This window comes from Canis lupus, chromosome 25 (genome assembly GCF_003254725.2).
Source record: "Canis lupus dingo isolate Sandy chromosome 25, ASM325472v2, whole genome shotgun sequence".
NCBI classification, from domain to species: Eukaryota; Metazoa; Chordata; class Mammalia; order Carnivora; family Canidae; genus Canis; species Canis lupus.
In genome coordinates this window covers 7074261-7097558 of record NC_064267.1, presented here as the reverse complement: position 1 = coordinate 7097558, position 23298 = coordinate 7074261, and the positions used below count along the sequence as shown (strand labels likewise).

The 23298-nt window shown below is 42.5% G+C and overlaps 1 protein-coding gene across 25 annotated transcripts in view; it reads right to left on the bottom strand.

Annotated features, from left to right (window-relative positions):
* Positions 1–1491: 1491 nt before the first annotated feature.
* The window catches only part of STARD13 (StAR related lipid transfer domain containing 13), a 511253-nt gene continuing 489446 nt past the window's right edge, over positions 1492–23298 (bottom strand). For 24 of the 25 annotated variants that reach the window (XM_035718334.2, XM_049101343.1, XM_035718326.2 and 21 more), the window contains 7 exons: positions 15515–15713; positions 10350–10560; positions 9606–9720; positions 8535–8756; positions 7214–7431; positions 4174–4350; positions 1492–3233 (listed from right to left, as the gene is read on the bottom strand). In XM_035718334.2, the coding sequence (XP_035574227.2) occupies positions 3116–3233; positions 4174–4350; positions 7214–7431; positions 8535–8756; positions 9606–9720; positions 10350–10560; positions 15515–15713 (1260 nt within the window). In that variant the 3' untranslated portion in view covers positions 1492–3115. The remainder of the gene's footprint in view (positions 3234–4173; positions 4351–7213; positions 7432–8534; positions 8757–9605; positions 9721–10349; positions 10561–15514; positions 15714–23298) is intronic. The other variant, XM_035718367.2, reaches the window with a different exon arrangement.

Here is a 23298-nt window from a genome sequence, read left to right as displayed (position 1 = left end):
TACCTAAGAATTACAAGTATGCTTGCAATCAAGTTTGAATTCATATGGCCTAAGGGTCTCAGGACATTGTAGCCAGGGGCTGCTAGAATGACCACTATGTTCTCTTCTTTGAAGTAGAAGAAAGGGGCAACTGAAATTCCTCCTTTGCCTATGAAAGGCAAAACTTTCAAGGAAAAGAGGAAGGCTTGAGGGAGATGCACAGAGGGCAGAGTTTGGAACATTTCTATGGGGGCATATGGTCTTTTGTGGCTTTTGGAGCCTGTAGTTGAGAATGCTAGGGAGCTCCTGCGTACTTGATTAGGAGCTACTTTTGTTATCTTTTAGAAGTAAAGCAGAGAACAAACAGAATGAGGCCAAGAGGCTTAGAGCCAGATGTGGGCTACTCTTCGTGATCTACTGTTGCAGCCAGAAGTCACCTCATCACATCTCAATTTCTGGTCTTCTCAGTTAAAATGAAATGTAGCTAGAGTTTACGGAATCTTTGATAAAAAATACCATAAATGTGTTTTGATGACTTCCAGTCTTAAGCACAGTGAAATGTAAAGAATCAGCCCTTCCCATCACTCTAATGCCTTTGACACATTTTAAGAAACCGAGACTGTTAGTGAATGTTAACAACCTCCTTGTATTTGGGAGAGATACTGAATACAGGTTTTCAACCTACAGGATGAAGCATGAAAATCAACATATATTTTATAGAAAATAGGAAATATTTAATGTATATAAATGTATTTGTCTTGGCAATTATTTATTTACAATTGATGACTGATACCAACAATTGAGGTAAAAATATACATGAGGTATAAATATAATATTTAAATGCAATATCATATTTTATTTCCATTGGCAAGATAACCATGAGTAAAACACTGTGGTACTTGACAAACAAGCTTGATGCACCTTTTCCCTCCTTTTTCCTTTTTTTTGTTTTTTGGGTTTTTTTTTTTAGACGCACTGTGTTATGTGGTGGTGATGTGATTAGTATGTGTGTAAAAAAAGAAAAGTCAGTCAGATAATTCGAAGTGAGGAGGAGTCAGAAACACAATCATATTAGTTTTTTGTATCCTCTTGCTTTCCAGAGTGTGGCCTTTGGGCCAGCAGCATGGGCATCCCTGAGACTTGTTAGAAATGTAGACTCTCATTCCAGACTGCCTGAATCAGAGTCTGCATTTGAACAAGGTCTCCAGATGATTGTGTGCACGCTAAACTCGGTGATACGATTCATCTTTGTGTGTCTATCACATTTTCCAAACACCTAGGATTCTATCTCTGGACAGGTGTTAAACTAGACTTTGTTAATCTTGTCTATGCATATGAATGTAATCCAGCATATATGGTTAAACCTAAGATGCATGGCATAAGTGAATTTATTTTGTTCACAGAGCACTGTCCAAATAGAAAATTATGGATTTGCTGGCACCATCTTTTGTAGGCAAGGAAATAAAAAATTCCTGGGTCATAAACAAATGGTATGATTTCCTTTGCACCATATAGAACTCATACATAGCATTTTTATTTCTCTCAATAAAAGAATTGCACATTGCTTATAGGAAAAAACATTACATAATAACATAAATGCATACAATACAAGAAAGGGGAAAACACTCATTTAAGTTTTTTTTTCCTCCCACACCAGTTGCTAAATTATGATACCAATCTCTCATGGATTACCAAAGAAAATCTCTCCCTGAAGCCAAACATAATAACTTATCTTCTTCTCTTTCATTGTTGAATTACAATAAAACCAACCCCACAACTAAAATACATTAGCAATTGGTTAAGGAGAGTCGATCTGCTTAGTCTCTACAATAATAAATAAGGTTGGGTCAAACATCTAGGTAAGCTTGACTGGCTAATGAAGAAATACGAAATTAAGAAACCTGTTTATATTTTCTAAAACTAATTGCAGAGTATAGTTTTGGTTTTACCATTAGTTTAAAACCCTGTCTTTCAAATCGCAAAACTTTAATGAATTCTATCTTTAGAGCATCATATGTAACAAAATAAGAATTCCCTGAAACTGTAATGGTCCAGGACTCTCAAATGACCATCACCTCCCCTTGTCTGGTGTCCAGAGTTAAGTTCAGTGCAATATATTGGTAAGAAAATACCAATTAACTGTGACCAAGTAGGCCACTGGTCATAGAGAATGACATTTAAGAACATGATGAAATGTTATCTATGAAAACTTGATAAGACACAGAGCCTCCCTTTGGCTGTGAATGTATAAAGGCTATCCTATTTGGCTCTAACCAGCAGGGAAAAGTTTCTTTCAGTTACTTATGCTGACTCCAGCGGCCTGTGGGCATCTGACATTTCATTGAAACTGCACCTGGCTGGGTCCACTGGCAACTGGTAACCTAGCCTTCCACTTGGTCACAACTTCTTCCCCACTTCTTTGCTTTTAAGAGGAGTACAAATTATTTTCCTGGCTCTATCCAACACCCTAAGCTCAGTTTTTGAATCACACGCACAAACTGACAACAAATAAGAACCTTGTACTGTTGTTTTCCTTTGGTTAGCTAATCTTTGGTTAGACAGCAGGGCAGACTGACAGATTACACGTTTTCACACCTTGGTGTTAGCAGCAGCTTCTGCTCAGCTTACAGGATGGTCGTAGGGAGATGGGAGAGCAACTTGGAAAGAACCACAAGAGTGAGGAAAGGACTCACTGAGTCAGATGCGTTCCTTTTTGAAAGATGCAATTATATATAAAATTGATACTGTACATATATACAGCAAGGATAGAGATATACACACATATGTACATAGGCTATAAATACATTTATTTACAGTTAAGAGTATGCTTCTTAGAAGCCTTTAAATAGCAAATTCGGCAATGCACAAGGAATAATCCATTTAATTTTAAGTAACATAGATAAATGTTCTGATTTTTAAAAATATTATATTAGTAGGGATGTAGCCATCTCCAGGAAGGCTAAGAAAGTTCTCAGAAATTCCTGCATCTTCAACATTCCAACTTCTCAGTGTTTCCATTTTTAAGCATTAACCATGTCAGTCTCTCTCTCTCTTGCTTTCTCATGAGCACACTCTCTCCCACAAGTGTTTCCGTTCACTTCCTCTTCCCTGAGTTTGATGTCACACTGGGGAAAACTCAGATTTTAGTCTCTGGACCCTCAGCAATGAGGGGCTGAAAAGAGTTTCTAATCCTGGCAACTTCCGCTGCACACAGATGTCCAAAGCCTTTACTGTACCACTCTGGAGAGTGACCTCTGTGGAGACAAAAATCAGAAAGAAAGTGGGAAAACTTTTTTCCAAATCTCAGCACTTAATCATGACAGAGCGTGCTGTCCTGTGCCCTGCCCATTCGTGCACTCGCCTACAATTCAGGGCTGACCCCTGGAGGATCTGAGAACCTCATTCTGTCATCAGGTGCCTTGAATATGCCTCTTTGGCCAAGTATTCAGTCCATCTTTTCAGTGTTCATTGGATGCTTTACGATGACACCATCTCCTCAGGGAAGATTCAGACTGAATTCTGGAATTCACTGAGAAAATTCTGTTTATATGGTACCCAGACTGGAACTTGTTCAGCATCATGACTGCCTTGATGGGGTTGGATTTTTTTTTTTCTTAAGATTTTATTTATTTATTCATGAGAGACCCAGAGAGACAGCCAGAGACACAGGCAGAGGGAGAAGCAGGCTCCATGCAGGGAGCCCAACGTGGGACTCGATCCCGGGTCTCCAGGATCACGCCCTGGGCTGAAGGCAGACACTCAACCACTGAGCCAGCTAGGCATTCTGACGGGGTTGGATTTAAGCTAGCTTCTTCTCAAAGCAGGTTAAGAGGAGAGGACAGCAAAGAGAGAGCTGGCACAACAGCAGCACAAGAGAACGGGACTCGCCTTTACTGAGCAGCCACCATGCGTGTGTGTTTGCTCTGCGCAGGAGGCACATATAGGGAAACAGGAGCAACATGGAGAAGAAAGAAAAGCCAAGGGTCACAGAAGCAGGTCAGAGTTTTAGGAAAGATGAGGAAAAGGAAAACAGAGAAAAGGATCTGTAATCACCTATGAAGGCACGCTAATGGCACTGAAAAAACAAAGTAGAGTGAAATAAGAAATCGGGATGGCAAACAGGGCCCTGGCGATCCCGCCACTGGAGCTGAGGCTCAGACAGCGTGCCTGCCACCCTGGGGAGGGCACACTTACTTCAGGTCTATCCTGCAGATGTGGGTCAGTCTCGACTTGCCGGAGCCACACGGTTCTATCAAGTACTGGGAATCCATCACCACGGCCCGCACGCCGCCCATGAGCTGGGCTTCCTCGTGCTCCACAGAGAGGGACACCAGGGTACACATTCCTTTGGGCAAATCGGTCTTCCAGGTCCTGTCACACAACAACCGGCACATCAAAATTAAGGCCAAGAGAGAAAGAAAACCCTGGGCATGGCATTGAGCTGTGTTTTCCTGCTCAAATCCCAAACCTTAGATGAAACCAATGGCTTCCATAAGGGTGTGTAAAATTTTTACACTGCAATTCAAAGCAAGGGTCTCAGCCCTCTGACCTAGGGGCCAGAACTGGTCTTGCCATTTCTAATCTGCTTCTGGAACCCCAAACCGAGGCCTCAGAGGTTCCTGGCCATTACTGAAGGGTTGGCCTTACAGGTTTAGAACTAGGCCTTGCACATTCAATTCATTCAGCAAACAAACACCTACCGGGTACATGAGTATCCACACGAAGGTACACAACCAAGGGAGAGAAACAGGCATACAAAGAGACCTCTAAAACACCAAGGTAAGCACAGTACTGTGGCTGTGCACACATTGCTCTGCAATCCTGTGGAAGGGAAGGGAAGGCACACAGGAGAAGGCTTCCTGGAGGAGGTGATGCTCAACTCAGTCTTAAAGGAAAACAATGAGCTGGCGGTACCCAGCCTGAAGCAAACTAGGCACATGTGGACTGCTAATTGTTTTCAAATACCTGAGTGGCTCCTGAGTGGAATGAGAAAAAACAGTTGATTTGGCCCCAGCAGGCAGAGATGGGATGCCATGTGTCACTTCAGTATAGAGACAATCTGACTCAAACGTGCTCTCCAAAAATGAAACAGGCAATCTGAGGAGCAGTAAGTTCCCTGTGACAGGAGCTATTCAAGCAGAGAGGGGGCTATCACTCAGGAAAATGTGGTAGATAGAAGTCAGGAACCATGAGAGCATCTGTGTACAACCATTTCCATCATAGGACATAGGTTTCATTATCATAATCTCAGCTATTTACATCACAAATCCTATCCCTTGCTTGGCCACGTCATCTATAACTTCATCCATCTTGTCCTACCACGCCAGAAAGAGAAACTATTATACGTGCCCCACAAGAACAAGAAGCAAGCCCTATACAAATGCCTCGTAGCTTCTCCATGGGTGTGACCATTCTCCTCATGTGCGATGATATGATTAGTGATAAAGACTGGGAGCTGTACAGATTTGTGGGGATAAAATGGGAAAAGCCTCAGTTAACTATCACCAGAAGCTCCTGAGGATTTAAAGAAGGAGATCAAGCAAGAAGTAAAAGTGGCAGTCCTAAATGGATTGCTAGCCTCCGTAGAGAAGCATTTCAGCTCTGTGACCTCCTCACCTTGTCACTTTCTACCTTCTTGTATCATAATAACCACAGGAATCCCTGTTGTCAGAACTATGTCTGGTGCATGGTTTATTTTCCTGAGTGTTGAGTTCTTCCCCCATGAGCCTCATGATTCACCCACTTTCTTCTTTAAGTTGTAGATCAACTATCAATGCTGTGAGACTCTGCCCTAACCACTGTATTTAAAATTCAACCCCTTAATCACTGTCCTATCTTACTTATGCCCCCCTTAATATAAGTAACATTATCCCCTTACTTATTACTGATTGACACTCCCTTCCTGATAAAATGTAAATCCCAAGAGAGCAGGACTGCGGTCTGTTGTAGTCACAGACCACAGCCTCCCCATGCAGCTGGAATAATGCCCTGTACTAAAAAATAGGCTGGCGGGACTGCTGGGTGGACAGAAGGAGGGAGGTTCCATGCATGGGCTCTGGCCCTCAGCCCTCTCTATGGCATGGCTCCATTCCCATGGCTGCCATCCCAGAAGAACTATTTAATCTGCTGCTTATAAGAGTGAAGATGTGAAATTTGAATTCCATGAGATGACAAATGTTCCCATAACTGTGGTAATAAGCCACCCTTAAGCCTGCTCACATTCTCCTCCAGGATCCCAAGGTTGCTAAGATAAACACACATATTTAGGGAAAAATGATCCTTAAAATTCAGAGTCCCAAGGACCAACTCCAAAGGCCCATGTGAAAAGTGACCTGTAGTTTGCCATCAAAACGAGTTTCATAAAGAAATTTTGAAATGTACATTCAGCAATTTCACTAGTGATTCCTTTTACACTGCCAATCTATGGGAAGAGACAGTGTTTTCCATCAGTTATCAATTAAAAAAAGAGAATATATTGTTTTAATTATATTTTATTTTGTTTCTTAGTATCCTCAGTCCATGTTCTTTCTGATTCAATGCTGACTCACCAGCCCATGTGCACAGCTGTACTGGGCATCCTTCCTATCATTGGTTGAGCACCCCCTTCCAAACCCAGAGGGCAGGGAGCCAGAGCTCAACCCATACATCGATCAGAAGCAATACTTCAACAGTAGACACCAGACTCGCAGGCCTTGTCAGGCCCTGAAATCTCGCTGAACATCCGACTGTCTCTACAGAATTGGACCTTCGGAGTTGGGCCAAGCTTTCCATACATGGCAATGAGTTGTGAATATCTGAAGTTATACAGATGGATTCTGAAATTACACACACTTCTATCTTGAGAGCTACACAAACCAAAGCCTTGCTTTCCCGAGGGAGAAAGGCCAAATCAGGAGAAAAGTCAGACTCGATTTGCATAATTTGGCAGAAAGGGCAACTGGACAAACAGCAGCTCTTCTGAGGAAAGAACAATATTTGTGGCTTAATAAACCATATGTTCCATAATGAAAGGGGCCATCAGAGAGCCCAGCAGAGCTGTAAAGTGGGTGCAGGAAGCACGAAGTCAGGCATAAATACAGCAAAGTCAGTTTTCACCAGGAAAATGAGCGCTCGCTTAGCATCCCCAGTGGAGGCTGAGCTTTGGTGGTAGAACCCTGAGAAATGCTTAAATATGCAGATCTTAATCTGCTTTTGGGAAAAAGAAAAATATCTTAAACCCTACAGTCAGGCTTACCTGAGGACCACGAAGTCTCTGGAAGGATGGGGGGCCATGCTGTTCAACACATACTGATAGATTTCTGTGTGCTTGTCCAGGGTTTCCACAACCTTCCACTGGACAAAATCCTCATCCCACAGGTGGCGCTCTCTCAGAACACGATTCAAAACCACGGAAGGGGGCGCTTCCACCTCCACGGAGGCCTTCCACAGCTTCAGAGGATGCCCATCTCCCACCTTAGGAAAAGACACCACCGAAGGTTGAAGAGGTCAACGAGTTCCAGCCAGAACCTACCATTCTTCACTGGACATTCGGAAAACATCTTCGATTATGTGACTTGAACAAGTGATTCTGGACACCTCGGGTTTTTTTTTTTTTTTTAAGATTTTATTTATTCATGAGAGACACAGAGAGAGAGAGGCAGAGACATAAGCAGAGAGAGAAGCAGGCTCCATGCAGAGAGCCTGATGCGGAACTCGATCTCAGGCCTCCAGGATCACGCCCTGGGCCAAAGGCAGATGCTCAACCGCTGAGCCACCCAGGGATTCCTGGACACTTCAGGTTTTAAAGTTAAGATGTAGAAGAAAAATAATAAAATAATAAATAATAAAAATAAATAATAGTGATAATACAAATAATAACCACCAACACATACAGTATGTACTGTGTGCCAGGAAAGATTCTAACCCATTTTATTTTTAAATAATCCTCCTCTGACAGTGGTAGGATTAGGTTCATTATACAAATGAGAAAACAGGCACAGAGAGGCATGAGACTTGGCCCAACATCACACAGCTAAGAGATAGGGATATGACTGGCATCCAGCAGCCTAGCTTCACAGTCCACACTCCGATGATCTGCAATAGGGAGTGCTTGGCAATCTCCAGAGTGGATCCTTGGCCTATTCAGGTGTGTGCCAAACCCCATGGACAGAGCGGCCATTTTTATTTATTTATTTTACTTATTTATATTTTTTTAGAGGTGGTGGGGGAGTGGCAGACCGAGAGAGAGAATCCTAAGCAGGCTCCACACCTAGCATGGAGCCCATCGGGAAGTGTGATCACACGACCCTGAGATAGATCATGACCTGAGCCGAAATCAAGAGTTAGACACTTAATTGAGTGAGCCACCAGGGCACCCCTGGAATGGCCATTTATAAAGCAAAACAAATCCCTACTTGTTACACATGGCTCTTTGGGGGTAATTTTTTCCAACCCCTGAGATTACCTTTTTGAGATTTTATTTATTTAAGAGCATACGCTCACCAGGGAGTTTGACGCAGGAATCATGACCTGAGATGAAGGCAGACGCTTGACCGACTGAGCTACCCTGAGATTACCTTTTTGAAAGCAAGATCTGTGTTGTCTGTGCTGGAACATGTGACCCAGCCTTTGAACTTCTCCTTGGCTTCTTTCTGGAGGCCCTGGACAAGATGCTCCAGGTACGTATGGAAAGTTGCCCCACTCTCTTCCAGCTGGGTCCCCAGGTCTTCCAGAGTTGGAGCATGGATCGCAGCCTCGACATAAGAATTATGGGACTGGGCTACCAACTCTTGAGGGACCTGGACCAACAGATGCACGAAAGAGCAACATACTGAGCTAAGGAAAAGCTGAGGCTGATAGTTAAAGAAAGCAAAGTAATTTTGTCAAAAACCACAGTATGGGCAGTGGGCCTGGTGCCATGGGGCCAGGGATGTTTGCCCAAGATTGGCGGCAAGGCTGGGGTGGGAGCATTTCCTAAAGTCGGGAAAAACAAATACGTTTCTGAGACTACAGTTATTATTCAAAACATTTCAATGACTTCCCTTTTAGTCTTTCCATTTCCCTTTTATTTTACTTTAAACGTATTTTTATTCAGTTTGGCAAAATGTGGGCTGAGGAAACTTTAAGCACACAGACCTAAAGGAAACCTCAAATATGACTTAGAAATACCTTTACCTTTTTAGCACACTTTCCCCATTTACAAATGCCAGTTATACCACAAAAAGTATGCCAGAAGTCTAGTTCAGTTACTTCTTGAACATATCTGCAGCTATACGCAGAGCTGTCATTGATTCTTAGTTGACAGGGATTGCTCAATATCACACACACACAGATGTTGAACCTCATCAAGTCCAAGTTAACAAATGCAACGTAATTGGCAGGCTGGCCTTGAATCTGGCAATGGAAGGTAATGTAACCGTTTCCTTGAAAACCATCATCACAGCAACCCCAGGTGTCTAACCGGCAGAGCCTCTATTGTACAGCTAGCTCCTCACATTTCTTAGAGGCAAAGACCGGAGCTACGGAGTGTACTATTGTCCTTAAAAAATCAGGAATGAACACATATGAGCCACAAACGTAGCAACCATTCCAAGCATCTTATGTAGCTCCAAGAGCTGTGAGGAAGGCTGCTGGAACCTTTTGCTCACCTCAAACAGTCTGTTGCATTCCGTGATCATGTGGGCAAGCCCCTGAGCGGCGGCCAGGTTCTCACTGAGGTCCTTTTGATCTGGCTTCCCGGTGGCATATTTCTTCTGTATGACTCTGTAATTGAAGGGCAGAGTCAGTAAGCAGATCCCAAACCCAAGGGCTTTTCGCAACACTGAGCTCATCCCTTTTGTTTTTGGGTCATGCCCGGATGCTAATCCAGATCCCAGGCTTTCTCATTGCCAAATAAAAACAATGAGCACATGGCCTAAATATTCTGAGTCAGTTTAAGAGTCTGACAGTTTCTAATGAAAAACCATGGAAAACTACAAGGGCAGGAAAAGCTGCTGGGGGAGAAATTATTTTTTCCCCAAGTTTGAAACCACATCACTGTAGGCAGCTGTTCTGGAGCCTTAGGTCCTGCTTTTTTCATTAAAGATTGTAAATATGACTTCTACTCTTTCCTGCTTCCTACTCACGCACTACACACAGACCACAACACTACTCCTCAAGCTTTCTGGATTGCAATGGGCATCCTTCCATACTACTGGGATTCATAACTGAGCATGGGAATTAAGTCTCCTTGGAACATTTTCTGATTATAAACTAAATGGTGGCAAATCCCCAAGCTGAAATACAACACAAGAAGGTGTGTGTGTGTGTGTGTGTGTGTGTGTGTGTGTGTGTAAAATCAACTAGGGGAAATACCTGGTTTAGGATCATGGCTTTTGATGAGAAAAACCCACCTGGGGGAGCTTTCTTTCTTCAGTAAATTAAGATGGAAGAGGGAAGGGGCCAGGCACACAGCAAGATTCATGGGCGTCATCTGGTTCTCTTCCACCAAGTTGACCACGTCGTTCAAAAAACACAGCAGTGTCTGCAAGACCTCCCTGCTTTCATCGGCCAGCAGCAGGATGGCAGCCTGCACTGCCTGCAGCCGCTGCTCCTTGGGGACATCTGTGGACAAGTGGGGGCCAGGTCATAGGGGAACAGCCATAGAAAGAGCCAGCGGGGAGATAGTGAGGGAGCTTCCCCTTCTCGGGGATGAAGATGCGTTCAGAGACAGGACCATCATCAACCACCATGGCCACAGCCACAAAGTACGTCATTGCTCAGGCCTCACAGCTGGTAAGAGAGAGGCAGAGATGGAACTGGAACCCCAGCAGTCCAACTCCAAACCTGCCATCTTCACAGCGAGACGCTATTTGGCAAGGGACGCCCCCTGCCGGGCCTTTCATGGTTTCTGAGCAATCTACCTGCTCGGTTATTTTCAATCTTGTTTTCTGCTCTGGCTGAAGTTGGCAATAGGCTGGGGCACTGTTGGTCTGGCTTCCCTAATGCCCACCTTCCCCCCACCCCCGCCGCCCCCAGCCCCGACAGCTTGGGAAGCACCTTTCAGGATGCCGAGGGCTCTACAGAGCCGGTTCGGACACCACTGTGTTACGAGACATCAGCCTTGCCTTTCCCCACCCCTGGTGGAACAGCCAGGCCTTGATGCCAGCTTGGCACAGTTAACTGTGAGTGGTGGGATCCAGCTGGCTGGCTCTCTGGAGTGACTCCTAGTGGGTCAGCTCCTTGAGGGTCAGCTGCACACATCTTTCTTTTTCCTACAAGTCACCCGGGCTCAGTGCAGAGGACATGTGCTATTGGCTCCCTGTGGTGACCCAATGTCACGTACTTCATAATCTTGGAGACTATGGAAATTGAGGTTGTACCTGGGGAAGAGGAACTAGGCTCACTAAGGTTATGGAGAAAGGCTGGCTGTGCCAGGCCATTCCCCTTTAGGGCGGCCCTTGTGGAGTGGTGGTGATAGTGGGTTAGAAGGGCACTGGTCCCAGATGTGAACCGATGGAGAAAATCACAGCAAGTGGGTGCTAGGCACTGCATTTTGCTGCCCCCTGGATGTGTTTGTTACTGATCTTTGAGATCTGACTCACTGCCCTTATTCTTCTCACTCTGAAAGTTATCATCAGCAGCTCACTTTGGGTGCATCCTCTTTCTTAAAATACCATGTCTTAGGGCAGGTCTTTGCAGTAGGGTGTCTGTCCTTTGAAGGGATGGGGGAATGTGTTTGTGATAATCCTTGACTTGTGAGAAGAAAATATCAGGATTTCCAATGGTGTTTATGTTTTCTCTCATGCTTTAAAAATACTGATTGGGTATGCTTTAGAATGTGCACCGTATATCACAGTATAGTTCTATTATGAAAAAATAAGTAAGTAAACATGCTCAGGTATTCACTACTTGTAGGGGTACATGATAAATTTGGAGCCTGCTGCTCCAGAGAGGCTGTGGGGTGGTCTTCTGCCTGGGACCTACTCTCTCCATCGGACAGCCCGGGGTGGGCACGCTCCTGGCACAGGCAGCCAGCACATCCACATTTCTGGAAAAGTCTGACTACATTCAGTGTTCTAGAACCCATCTTTAACCCCACCATGTCCACTGTGCAGCACAAGATAGACCTGGGTTTAGTCGAAAAGAACCATTTTGTTCAAATTCTTTTTTTTTTTCATTTTGTTCAAATTCTAGCAGAACTTTTTTCTTTTTTCTTGCTTCTGTTGAAATAGAAGGAGACACCACTAATGATTTCAAGCCTGTACTGAAGTGTTATAAATTCAGCCAAGCCATTGTGCTTCTAAATATGCTGCTTTAGCTAAGGTGTCTAGTGTATATACATTGTTTAACTTAACATGGCAGGCCTTCTCTTCCACGACACAATTTTTACGAGTCATCTGTCATGGCTTCATGTCACCTCAACTTTCTATTCCCTTGTTCCTTTATCCGTCAGAAAGTATCTTCTATGATTTTTCTACTAAAAAATGATTGTGAAGGTGAACTACTAGTCCTTAAATTCAGCATTCATTTTGGATCCTATCGTCTTGGACCTTTGTTACACTGACACTTGTAGTTCCTGCCTCTTTCTCAGCTCTCAGGGGACTATTCTAGATCTGCATATCTTAGTGTTGATAATGGCAACCATGTGGATGGCTATCAGCACCTCAAACTCAACATCCAGTTGGTCCTGAACACCTCTGCTCTCCCTGCCCTCAAACTGGCTCTCCTTCCCCTCTTTTCAATATTCTCCCCGTCCCCAAACCTGAAGACTACAGAGTAGTCTCTGATCCCTCCATTCTCCCTACTGTAGACCAGTGGGTTTCAGCTATTTTCATTATCCATCTAAACTCTAATGAATCATTTGATAAATATCCAAGAAGTAATACAGCTAAAACTAGAACTGCTCTGGAGAAGTGGAGGAAGAATGGTTCCTCCCTTTGACTCTAGAGTCTACCCATGGAACACTGAACTTCCAGTCTCATTGCTGGAAGTCACTGCAGGTAATCCAGCACCTCAGTTAATGTGTCAGCTTATCACTAACCCTCTGTTCTTGTAGAGTCCAGTATCTCTTGTTCACCACTTCCAGATTCATGGGTGACTAGAGCAGTTCTGATGGACATGGACCCTTGTGACAGACACAGACCTGGCCGCCTACTCAACACCTACTCTCTCCTTCCTCCTCCATAAGGAAACACACTTGCTGTTCGAATGCAGGCTGTAATAATCTCAGGGAAGATGAGCCCTTCCCTCAGACCCAGGGCATAACCATGTTGGCCTAAACCCCAAATGGTAATCCCAGCTCTCTTTCCAGCGATTGAATTAAGGGAGAACGTATAAACCATTTCTCACCTACGTGACCAAGATAAATGCTAGGAGCTTCTGTAAATTTATCTCCCTGATAAAAAGAGACATATGTCCCAGGAGAAGCCCTTCTGTTCTCTTCTTGCCTTTGAGTGTGACTTTGGGAAGACATGATAATTGTAAGTTATGGTAATTGTATTGCAACCTTGAGAGCATAACCAAGAGAGGCTGACATCAGCCCTGGCATCACGGAGCTATGAAATTAACTGACTCTGGAATTACTTAATTCCAGATTTCTTGCCATGTTAGATTATAAAATTTCCTTATTGTTTACTTGTTGGATTTCTGGTTCTGTCTTTACAGCTGAGAGCATTGTAACTGGCAACCACCTCAACCCCAAGGGTTCCTCAGTGCTTAATGAATCGCGTATGAACTCTTTGCCCTGAAATTCAATGCCCTTCCTTGGGATGGCCCCGGTCTCATTTTTCAGAGTCACTGGTATTGTGTCATACAGTTACCATTCACACAAGCCAGACGAACACCCTGTCCACTCCTGGCATATGCTCATGCTATTTGTGTCACTCAACAAGTGTTCCTTCCAATTTCTCCACCATCTGTTGTCCACACCAAGTCCTGGTACTCATCTCAACTTCCTTGGGTTTTCTTTGTAACCTTATTATAGAATTTCTCCAGTCTTGCTATATGGCAGTTATGTCTGTACATGTCTCATCTCCCTCAGCTGTAAGGTATTTAAGAGCAGAGAGTAAGTCTTACCCATCCATACCATCTGCAGCATTCAACACAGTGCCCTGTGCGTAAGCGGAACTCAGTTAATGTTTGCTCAGCTAAAATAAACCCTTCTTTGATCTGGTTTCTTGCTGGTGAGTTTCAGAAAGGACCAAAGGGATTTATCTCTTGGAAATAATCTGGCTTTAATCTTAGACTAATGTCAACCCTAACCCGAGAACTGAGTAAATGTAAAGAATCATATATGATAGTTCCAAACCATGAGGGAGGCTTAACTGGAAAAATGCAGATCAACCTCTTATGGCAACAAAATCATGAACTGTGTTTGGGATCATGCACCACGTATCATTAATTTAACTTAACCTATTCACTTTGACACAATAATATTTATTTAGTGGGTCATCACTTTATCCTGTTTTTACAAGTGGTATTTATCATAATCCTTTTTGGACTTGCAATATTGTAGGCTCCTTAAGCACAGTTAGCACAGAATTCTCTATAGCAGGGATCTTCTTCAAGTTGGATCAATTCCATGTTGAGCCTCATTTCATGTATATGTTCCTGAAAACTCAAAGTCCACATGCCAAATACATTTCTTCTAAAGAATCAGAACTTGGACCACTAAAATAATTTATAATCATTACATTATTGCATCAAGAAAGAGTCACATGTTGATTTCTAATACCCCTTTGTAGCTACCTTTAGAAGGACATGCTTTTTAATCAGACATTGTTTTATTCAATGATTATTTTAATTACAGGGGTTTTGCTGAGAATTATTAATTTAACATCACTTAAAAAATTCCAAGTGAAAATACAAATTGTTGAATTAAGCATAAGCTTGATTTAGTTTGCTTGCTTTTCATCACTTAAAATACATTGTACTAAAACACATTTGTTTTTTATTTCTGGTCATTTTAACATATTTGGCTTTGAATTTCATGTATCTCAAGGAAATGCTTATTTTTTTAAAAAATTAAAGTTTTAAAAAACATTTATATATGAAATAAATTCTATTGTGTCCCGTTTTCACTTTAAAGTTATTAAAAGTACATTGAGTGTTAGTTTCAGATCTTACACAAAACCCTACTGAGGAGGAATATTTTGATGTCAAAAAGGTATTTTTCTGCATAAAAAATGGCCTGGAGATTTTCATATCAAACTGTGAACAAAGTTTACTTCTGGAAAGAAGCAGAGAATGATACCTTTTATACATTTCTTTATGGATTCATGCACTACTTGCATAACTGGCAGACAGCCTATAGAATGGTTTAAGTTGGGCAGCCCGGGTGGCTCAGCGGTTTAGCGCTGCCTTCAGCCCAGGGCGTGATCCTGGAGACCCGGAATCGAGTCCCATGTCCGGCTCCCTGCATGGAGCCTGCTTCTCCCTCTGCCTGTGTCTCTGCCTCTCTCTCAGTCTCTGTGTCTCTCATGAATAAATAAATAAAATATTTTTTTTTTTTTTTTTAAAGAATGCTTTAAGTGGATGGGTGCACACGGGAACACTGATCTGCAGTACTTCCACTTACACTGATAGATGTGGAGGAAGGTCTCGCTGAGCTTGTTGGTGAAAAGAGGCTCTGGGAGGTCCCGGAAGAACTGCTTTACCATATCTGCCACATCATACGCAGACTGGTCCTCATAGCTGACATTCTCGGGGAAGTTCTCATTCATCTGACGTAATGCATGGATTCGAGATTTCACGCCCGATTTTCGAAAAAGACCCACCTGAAACAAGTCACAAGGACGTGTTAGTGAGGCCACCTTCACCCCAGCCATTCTCTTCCTAAGGCAAGCACCTTGAGAGTGATGACAAGGCATGGAACCAGGACTGGATGAGCAGCATCTGCATCCAAACTAGTAAATTGTACATTACTAGTTTAGTTACTCTGGGCAGTAGTAGTAGAACACTAACTCCATCTCCTGTAAAATGAAGATAAGAATAATAGCCCACTTTGCAGGGCTACTGTGGAGACTAAATGAGAAAATGTGTATGACTGTCTTTGTAACCTGTAGCCTTCTAACACACTAGATGCTATCATGCCATTCATTTATCCAACAAGCAGTGATTAAGTACCACTCTATCTTAGGCATATTTAGAGTTGCTAGGTGTCAAGAGTGAACAGACCAGACCAAATTCCCTGCTCTCTAATGTTTACACTTTAGTAGGGGTTTTGAGAAAGTTTGGTGAATGGATGGTTCACTGGATCCCAGATAAGCAACTATATTCAGTGCACCTCTGGGGGAGAGGTTTACAAGAAATATGCTTGAGAATCAAAATAATACCATGAGCATGTATTTTGATTTAAAAGTCTTATTTCTTGTCCTTCTTTGGAATCCTTATATGGATTGTGTATGTTTCTCATGTGTGCTTAGCACTCATTATTCTACCTGGATGGTCATTATGTGCATAAGCTCTGTCTCCAGCAAGGATTCCTGGGTGGCATTTTTTCAGACTTCAAGACATTGTCTTATACCTTTTTCATCCCTAGGGCTGAGACTACTCTTCTGCTTGACAAAATGGAGCAGCAGTAAGGGACTCAGGAGTGAGGTGGTGCAGAGCCCTAGGAGAATGGAGATTCCAGCAGGGGGTTGGCAGCTTACATTCTAGGCCCCTTTAGAGAGGCTCTGCACTCTGGATTTGCCTCGACCCAAGAAAGGGCTGAGTTTCTCTCAGAGCTCTGGTTCACAGCAAATTTGCATATCTGCTATTTTTAAATGCCCGCAGGGCACTGAGTTGCTCAAATTTAGTCCTTCATTCAACCCTCAATCTCTGCTTTTTCTCCTTCCTCAAGGGCTCGCAGGTTGGCCCACTTCCAAGAAGCAAGGTAGGAATATTCCCAGTGGTTAGGCAGGTAAGCAGCAGCACACCGGTGAGCCATGGCTCCTCCTCTCTATGCCTGGGGAAAGGCGCCAGGCCGCGTCAGGGCTGCTCCACGTGCCGGGCCAGCCTTGACCCAAGCTCAGGTGTCTGAGAGGAGCTCTCTTGGTTATTGCTATAAATGGAGAGCAGTTCTAATTCCTTTAAAGTACAGTGACAGCAGGAGAAGAATTCCAAGCAATTAGAGAATACTCAGGGTTTTGTATATGTCAGCTGAATGGATTCTGGGGGAAATTATACACTGCTACTTTTTGTGGCAATAAAAATAGAATTCTTAGTAATACTTTTTTGCATTCCAAGCCTTATAACTCTAATTCCACAGATCAGGATATTCAGGTTTATTGTCACTTAGGGGAAGAGAGGAAAAAAATAAAACAAGACAAAATCAGAGAGGGAGACAAACCTTAAGAGATTCTTAATCATAGGAAATAAACGAGGGTTGCTGTAGGGCAGGGGTGGGGGTCTAGGGTAATTGAGTGATGGGCATTAAGGAGGGAACGTGATGTGATGGGCACTGGGTGTTCTATATGACTGATGAATCGCTGAAGTCTACCTCTGAAACCATTAATACATTCTATGTGAATTACTTTAATTTAAAGAAAAAAGTTAATTGCTTTCTTTTTTATTCTTAAAGTTTAGAAGGTCTAGAAAATGAAAAGCTTTGCCTTCTTAGATGACTCTTCAAGAATCTAAAGAACATGTATCATCCTCTGGCAACTACTCCAAACTTCACCAAAGTGCATGAGAAGAAAGCATGTACTGTCAAAAGAAAAATTCAAGACGTCGAATGAATGATTGCTAAAGTGAGCTCCGCCTTCAATTTGTTTACATTCTTCACTCCTCTAGTTCTGGAAGGAGGCCCGAGACAGTGCCACAGGGCTGTGCTACATGGGAGTTCTCAGAATCTAAATGCCTAGAAGGTGAATTCTTAAGTGTGACTCACAAACATTTATCCTCACGCGAGTTGGTGTTGTTATTCCCTTTGAGAATTCCTGTTCTTTTCTGAGCAGCAGAGAAATATTGATTGGAATCTATCAACAGAATAAAGCAGACAAGTGTTTGTGTGTAAATTGCAGAGCGTCCACTGTGTCTTGCTGGCTTCATGTTGGGTGTACACTGGTGTACGTGTACAAACATATCCCGGCGGTGTTTTCTTTGTATTGTTCTGTTTCCAAGTGTCTTTCTAGTTTCAGCAAATATTGTTATTTTAATTATTTTAGACATGTCTGGAGCTCTCCAGCTGCAGGATCTGAGCTGCTTGTTCTGACTTAGATCTCACAGGATGTCCAGAGGGCTGTCAGGTATTTATTTGTTCTGCCTCAAATTCTGACAATAACCTTCCCGTCCCACCCTTATCTTCCAGGGATGTGGGAAATATCTGTGGGATCTGTGGATTTTTGTTGGAAGCACAGAAGGAAATTTCTTTCCTGAACCTAATAAAGAAAATGTGGTCTGAACTCAGACCAGATCCCAGATGTAGTAACTAAGGATGGCAGGAGGGAAACGACAGAATGAAACCTCAGTCTTGAAAGCGCCTGGAGCTGATGGTAAAACGAACCCTGGACCACCCTATGTCTGACTTCTTGTCACGTGAGCTCATGAATTTCCCATGGTTTACTCCATCTCAAGACAAGCTTCTGTTCCTTGCAGTGGAAAACTTCCCGGACACAGTAACTAGAAGATTCTTCCATATAGAGATCCGGAGAATAGGAAGAAGTCTACCTACCTTCACCCAACAACCAAGGGTGGTGACGTGAGTGATTGTCAATAATCCTTTCTTCTTAGAAGAGTTTTCAAAGCAGTGATGAAATCTGCACTTCTGGTGAAAATTTTTTTCCAAGTGAAAAATAGAGAGCTAAAGAAACCATTTTAAAGCTGTTGCTTTTGAGGGCAGCAGCCTCGTCACCACTATGAAGGGGAGGCTATTCCAGATACTTCAACTTCATTATGAGGAAGACCCAAGGAGAGTAAAATGTCTTTCATTTGCCTCTGTGACTGTCACTGCTGGTAGTCACATAGGGCCCCACACTTGGTTTAATTCTCTGCTGTCACCGTTCTGAAATTCTTAATAATTTATGAACAAAGAATCTCACATTTTCATTTTGCACGAGGCCTGCAAACTCCATAGCAGATCCTAGTCTCATGTACCTTTAAAGCATGGCTCAAATGCCAGCTCTAAAAAGGGAAGCTCGGTGGTCAGCAATGCAGAATTCATTTTATAAGGATCATGCACCTGCTTACTCATTTTCCAGGAAAAAGGGTGAGTGGTAAGTATTCCCTTGGTCTTGTTTTACTTTCTTCTCTTTTGTCTTCCACCCAAAAGTCCAGGTGTGAAAAAGCAAGGACTCAAAGTATAATCTGAAAAGGCCCCAGAACATCACTTATCTCATCTGAGGTAGGCGACAGGGCTGTGAGGAACACTCATCGGGTAGAAGACACTTGTACTGAGTAGGAAGTGTCTTCCCAGCGTAATTGGGCTTCTAAAACTTACTGTTCTATTAGAAGGAGTGGTCGGGCATGAGTGTTGCATTAGAATTCAAATTTCATCTAAATAATATAAACTCTCCTACTTGGCATCCCTTTTATGCTACTCCTTTCAGTACTTAATGATGTTTATTGAGACTTCCATTTCCTATTCTTCAGAAATATGCTCAGCTAACGAAGAAAGGCTGGTTTTATTCAGAAAGAGAAAGGTTCCTAAGTACGGCATGTGGCGGGTTCTGATTCTGAACCCTGCAGGGTGGGCCTCTCCTTGCAGTGACTTCATATTCCTCAGGACAGGCATAGCCTGTGCTTCCATGCACCACTGATTTAGGGCAGAAATAAAATCTCTGCCAACAAAGCAAGGCTCCTCTCACACACTGCTATGTCTGAATACAAATGGTTCATAATTGAAGGCTAAACTTCCTTATTTCATCTAAGGCCAGCTGTGAGGGGGAGAATGGATACCCTTTGTTTGATCATATATAAACTGTTCTGCGCTTGGGAGTGTGGGAGGCAAAATGTTGGCAATGTTTCAGGGCCCTGTGGGGCTGCATTCAACTGTTAGTGATGAATGCTTATGTTTGAGGTAGACACTTAGCATGGGGGAAAGGGGTCCAACTCATTGCAGGAAGAAGCCCCCTTCCCTGAGACCCAGGGCAAAACCATGGGAGGGTCTTGAATGGTGGCTCAAGAGGACCATGTAAAGAGAGGCAGCACAGAGGCCCATCAGTGTGGTTTAGGGAAAAGATGTTCTGAGATGTTCTGGGTTTCCACCACCCAGGGCCTGAGATCTCAAGATCCTGTACAGACCTGAAGCTTTTTAGTTCCAGGGAGGTACTACTGGCAAAGAAAGAACAGTCTAGCGTGATATGTGTTTCTTCCCTCTTATTCTTGTTCCCTCTTTCTTTACTGATTCATTCATTTTTATTTGCCCTTCCTCACTCTTAAATCTCTAGAATAATCTTCCTTTTGATACTGGTTTTTAATTCTCCATTGTGTGTGTCCCCTTTTCCTTTGTTCCCTTCTTATTACCACCTTCCTTCTTCGCAGGGACCAGAGGCGGATCCCTGTGTGCTTTCCACACTCTGTGACTTACCAGATGGGAAGCCCTACAGATGTGGAGGGCTTCATAAGGTAGTAATCGGGTCTGGTGAAAGTCCCTTGGACATCTTACAGATTCATACTGATACAAGAGAGGGTTGCATTAATCATTTTGGTTACATTTAGAATCTGTATTTATGTCCTCAAAATAAGTCTTTTTCCTACAAAGCTTTTCCAGCACGTTTTTTTTTTTTTTTTTTTTTGTTTTTTTTGTTTTTTGTTTTTTAGTAACGCATTCTTCCAGTTTTAAAAAACAGTTGGAGGCTTGATATGGAGACTGAGAAAAAGCCAGTGAGCCAAGACTGAGGAGACTTTGGTGCCTATTGTCCTTCCCTTAATTTGAATCACTTTTGCTTCAGAAAGGAGACTAGACCCAACAGCAGTGGTCTCACTGGTGGGAACCATTATTCAGAATCTGCAGGGGTCCCAAGTGGTTTCCAGTCTACACTAAAGACTATGTAGTGAGTAGAACAGTTGTATTAGAATTCATTTATTTCCATCCAACTTTGTTCAAAAAAGAATTCAAGGTGACTTATTATGATCTATAAAATGGGTAAGATACAATTAAAGATAATGGATAAGAAAATCTGAACAAAAGGAAAATAAAGATAAAAAGAGTAGCCCTAAGTAGGAATGATGTACAAAATTCATGCCAAAAATTTACATATATTTACTGCAGGCAGAACACACATTTGGCTCCAATCTTTTTAGCAGCTAATATAGAGAGGAAAACATATCCAGTTGTTCTTAATATAAAACACACACTAGTTGTCCTAAAGAAACACAATGCCTTCAGGTGTTGGGGCCAGAGAAAAACTCTTCTAAGATCACAGGAAGGACACCATCTCATGCAATAATCAACGTTATCAACAAAATCCTGACACTGCATTCATCAGTGAGTCGTTCAGGGCCATTTCTCCAAGTGTCTCAGCATTAGAGATGGTATCACTCCAAGTCCACTGGGACAAGCAATTCTAACAGGTGGCAGCAGAGTGTAGTTTTTAAAGACTTGGACTATGGAGTTAGCTTTTCAAGCAAGTGTTGGCTACACCATCGTCAGCTGGGGGATACACGACCCAAGGTGGATATAGCATTAAATGAAACAATGAATGTAAAACATTCAGAACAATGCCTAAAACATGCCCGGAACTCAAGAAATGTTATCACTATTAAGCTAATGGCAGAGATGGACTGCATTTCCTTTAGGTGTGTCTAAACAAACACTGTTTTCTGAACAGAGCTTCTGCTGATAAGCATTCACTGGCCATACATTATAATGTTTAGAACAAAGTATTTTTTGTTCTTAGTAAAAGGCAGAGCCAAAGGCTCTAAGAGAATTAGCCAAGAGGAGGAATGAGTCTTATATACCCTTAGGAAAATTGAGAAGCGTGGATAAATATGTGTTTGAATAAAAGGCTACCCTCCACAAAACACAATCGTGGGTCTGTGTTAACAAAACAACGAAAGTACAATTGAAGACACAAAGTCCCATGTGAAAGGGCATGGTTGCATTGCTTTTAGGGTTGCAGAAGAGATCAGAGTGGCATTTCCATATTTTCACCTAAGTCCACCTCTCCAGCAAGTTTTCTCAGTAGGATATTCATAGATCATCTACCTTTTGATTAATGTGCAATTTTGGTAAAAGTTCTAAAATAAAAAAAAAAAGACAATGCTTAAGTAACTAGATTCATTGGTTTGCTCTACTTCGATATTATTCACAAGCCAATTAATTTTGGCTTAATCTGCTAAGCACTATAGTTTTAGAAAAGTGATCTGTTGCCCTTCTTTCTGAGAAATAACAGGTAAGCTACTAAGGCCATTTCTCAAAAGGAAACAGTCCTCACCACCACAACAGTAAGAGCAACCATTCCTGCCCTTCACTATGGCTTCTAAAGAAATGGGGAAAATGTATACTTCTCTAATAAGGCAAGAGAGGGTTGCAATTTATCAAGTGGGAATATGGCCTTCTTGGGAGGAAAAATGTCTAAGAAATGAACAGGTGTTAATTTGGAGGAGTGAAGGCTGGACCTAGTACATTACAGAATGGGTGGTGCTCTGGATCCAATCACAGGCCACCAATTATGGTGGTCCCCCAAATAGTCATGGAGACAGAAAATGATCTCTGAATATTTTGTGTGGCTTGAGCTTTTTAATCAACTCTATAAGATGAGGGGATATTTGATTTAGCTGAGATTGTTTTCATAGTTTACTTGTATATTTTAAAATGACATAAATAAATTTATCTTTGATTTAAATTTTCCTGGTCATGGTGCTGCTTCCAAAACAAAACAAAACAAAACAAAACAAAACAAAACAAAACAAAACAAAACAAAACAGAATTAATAGGCGTCTGGGTGGTACAGTCGGTTAAGCGCAGAATTCTTTGTTTTGGCTCAGATCCTGATCTCAGAGTCCTGAGATCAAGCCCCATATTGGGCTCCTAGCTCAACGCTGAGTCAGCTGGAGACTCCTTTCCTTTCCTTGTGCTCTGCCCCTCCAGCTTGTGGACTTGCTTTCTCTCTCAATAAAGAAAAGATTTTTTTAAAAAGAATTAATAAAAGAAAATATAAAAACTTAATTCTTTTCTCATAAATAATAAAACAGGGATGAAAGAATGCTATGAAATCAATGATGGCAGTGGGGCAACAATTAAAAAGGAAATGCAGGGTAAAGCGTAGTAGCTCCCAGTTTCTAGGGAAGGCAAATTTGATAGCACAGATACACACTATTAACACACAAACTATTAACATGAATTTTCACTCAGAAAGACAAACAAGGGATCCCTGGGTGGCGCAGCAGTTTGGCGCCTGCCTTTGGCCCAGGGCACGATCCTGGAGACCCGGGATC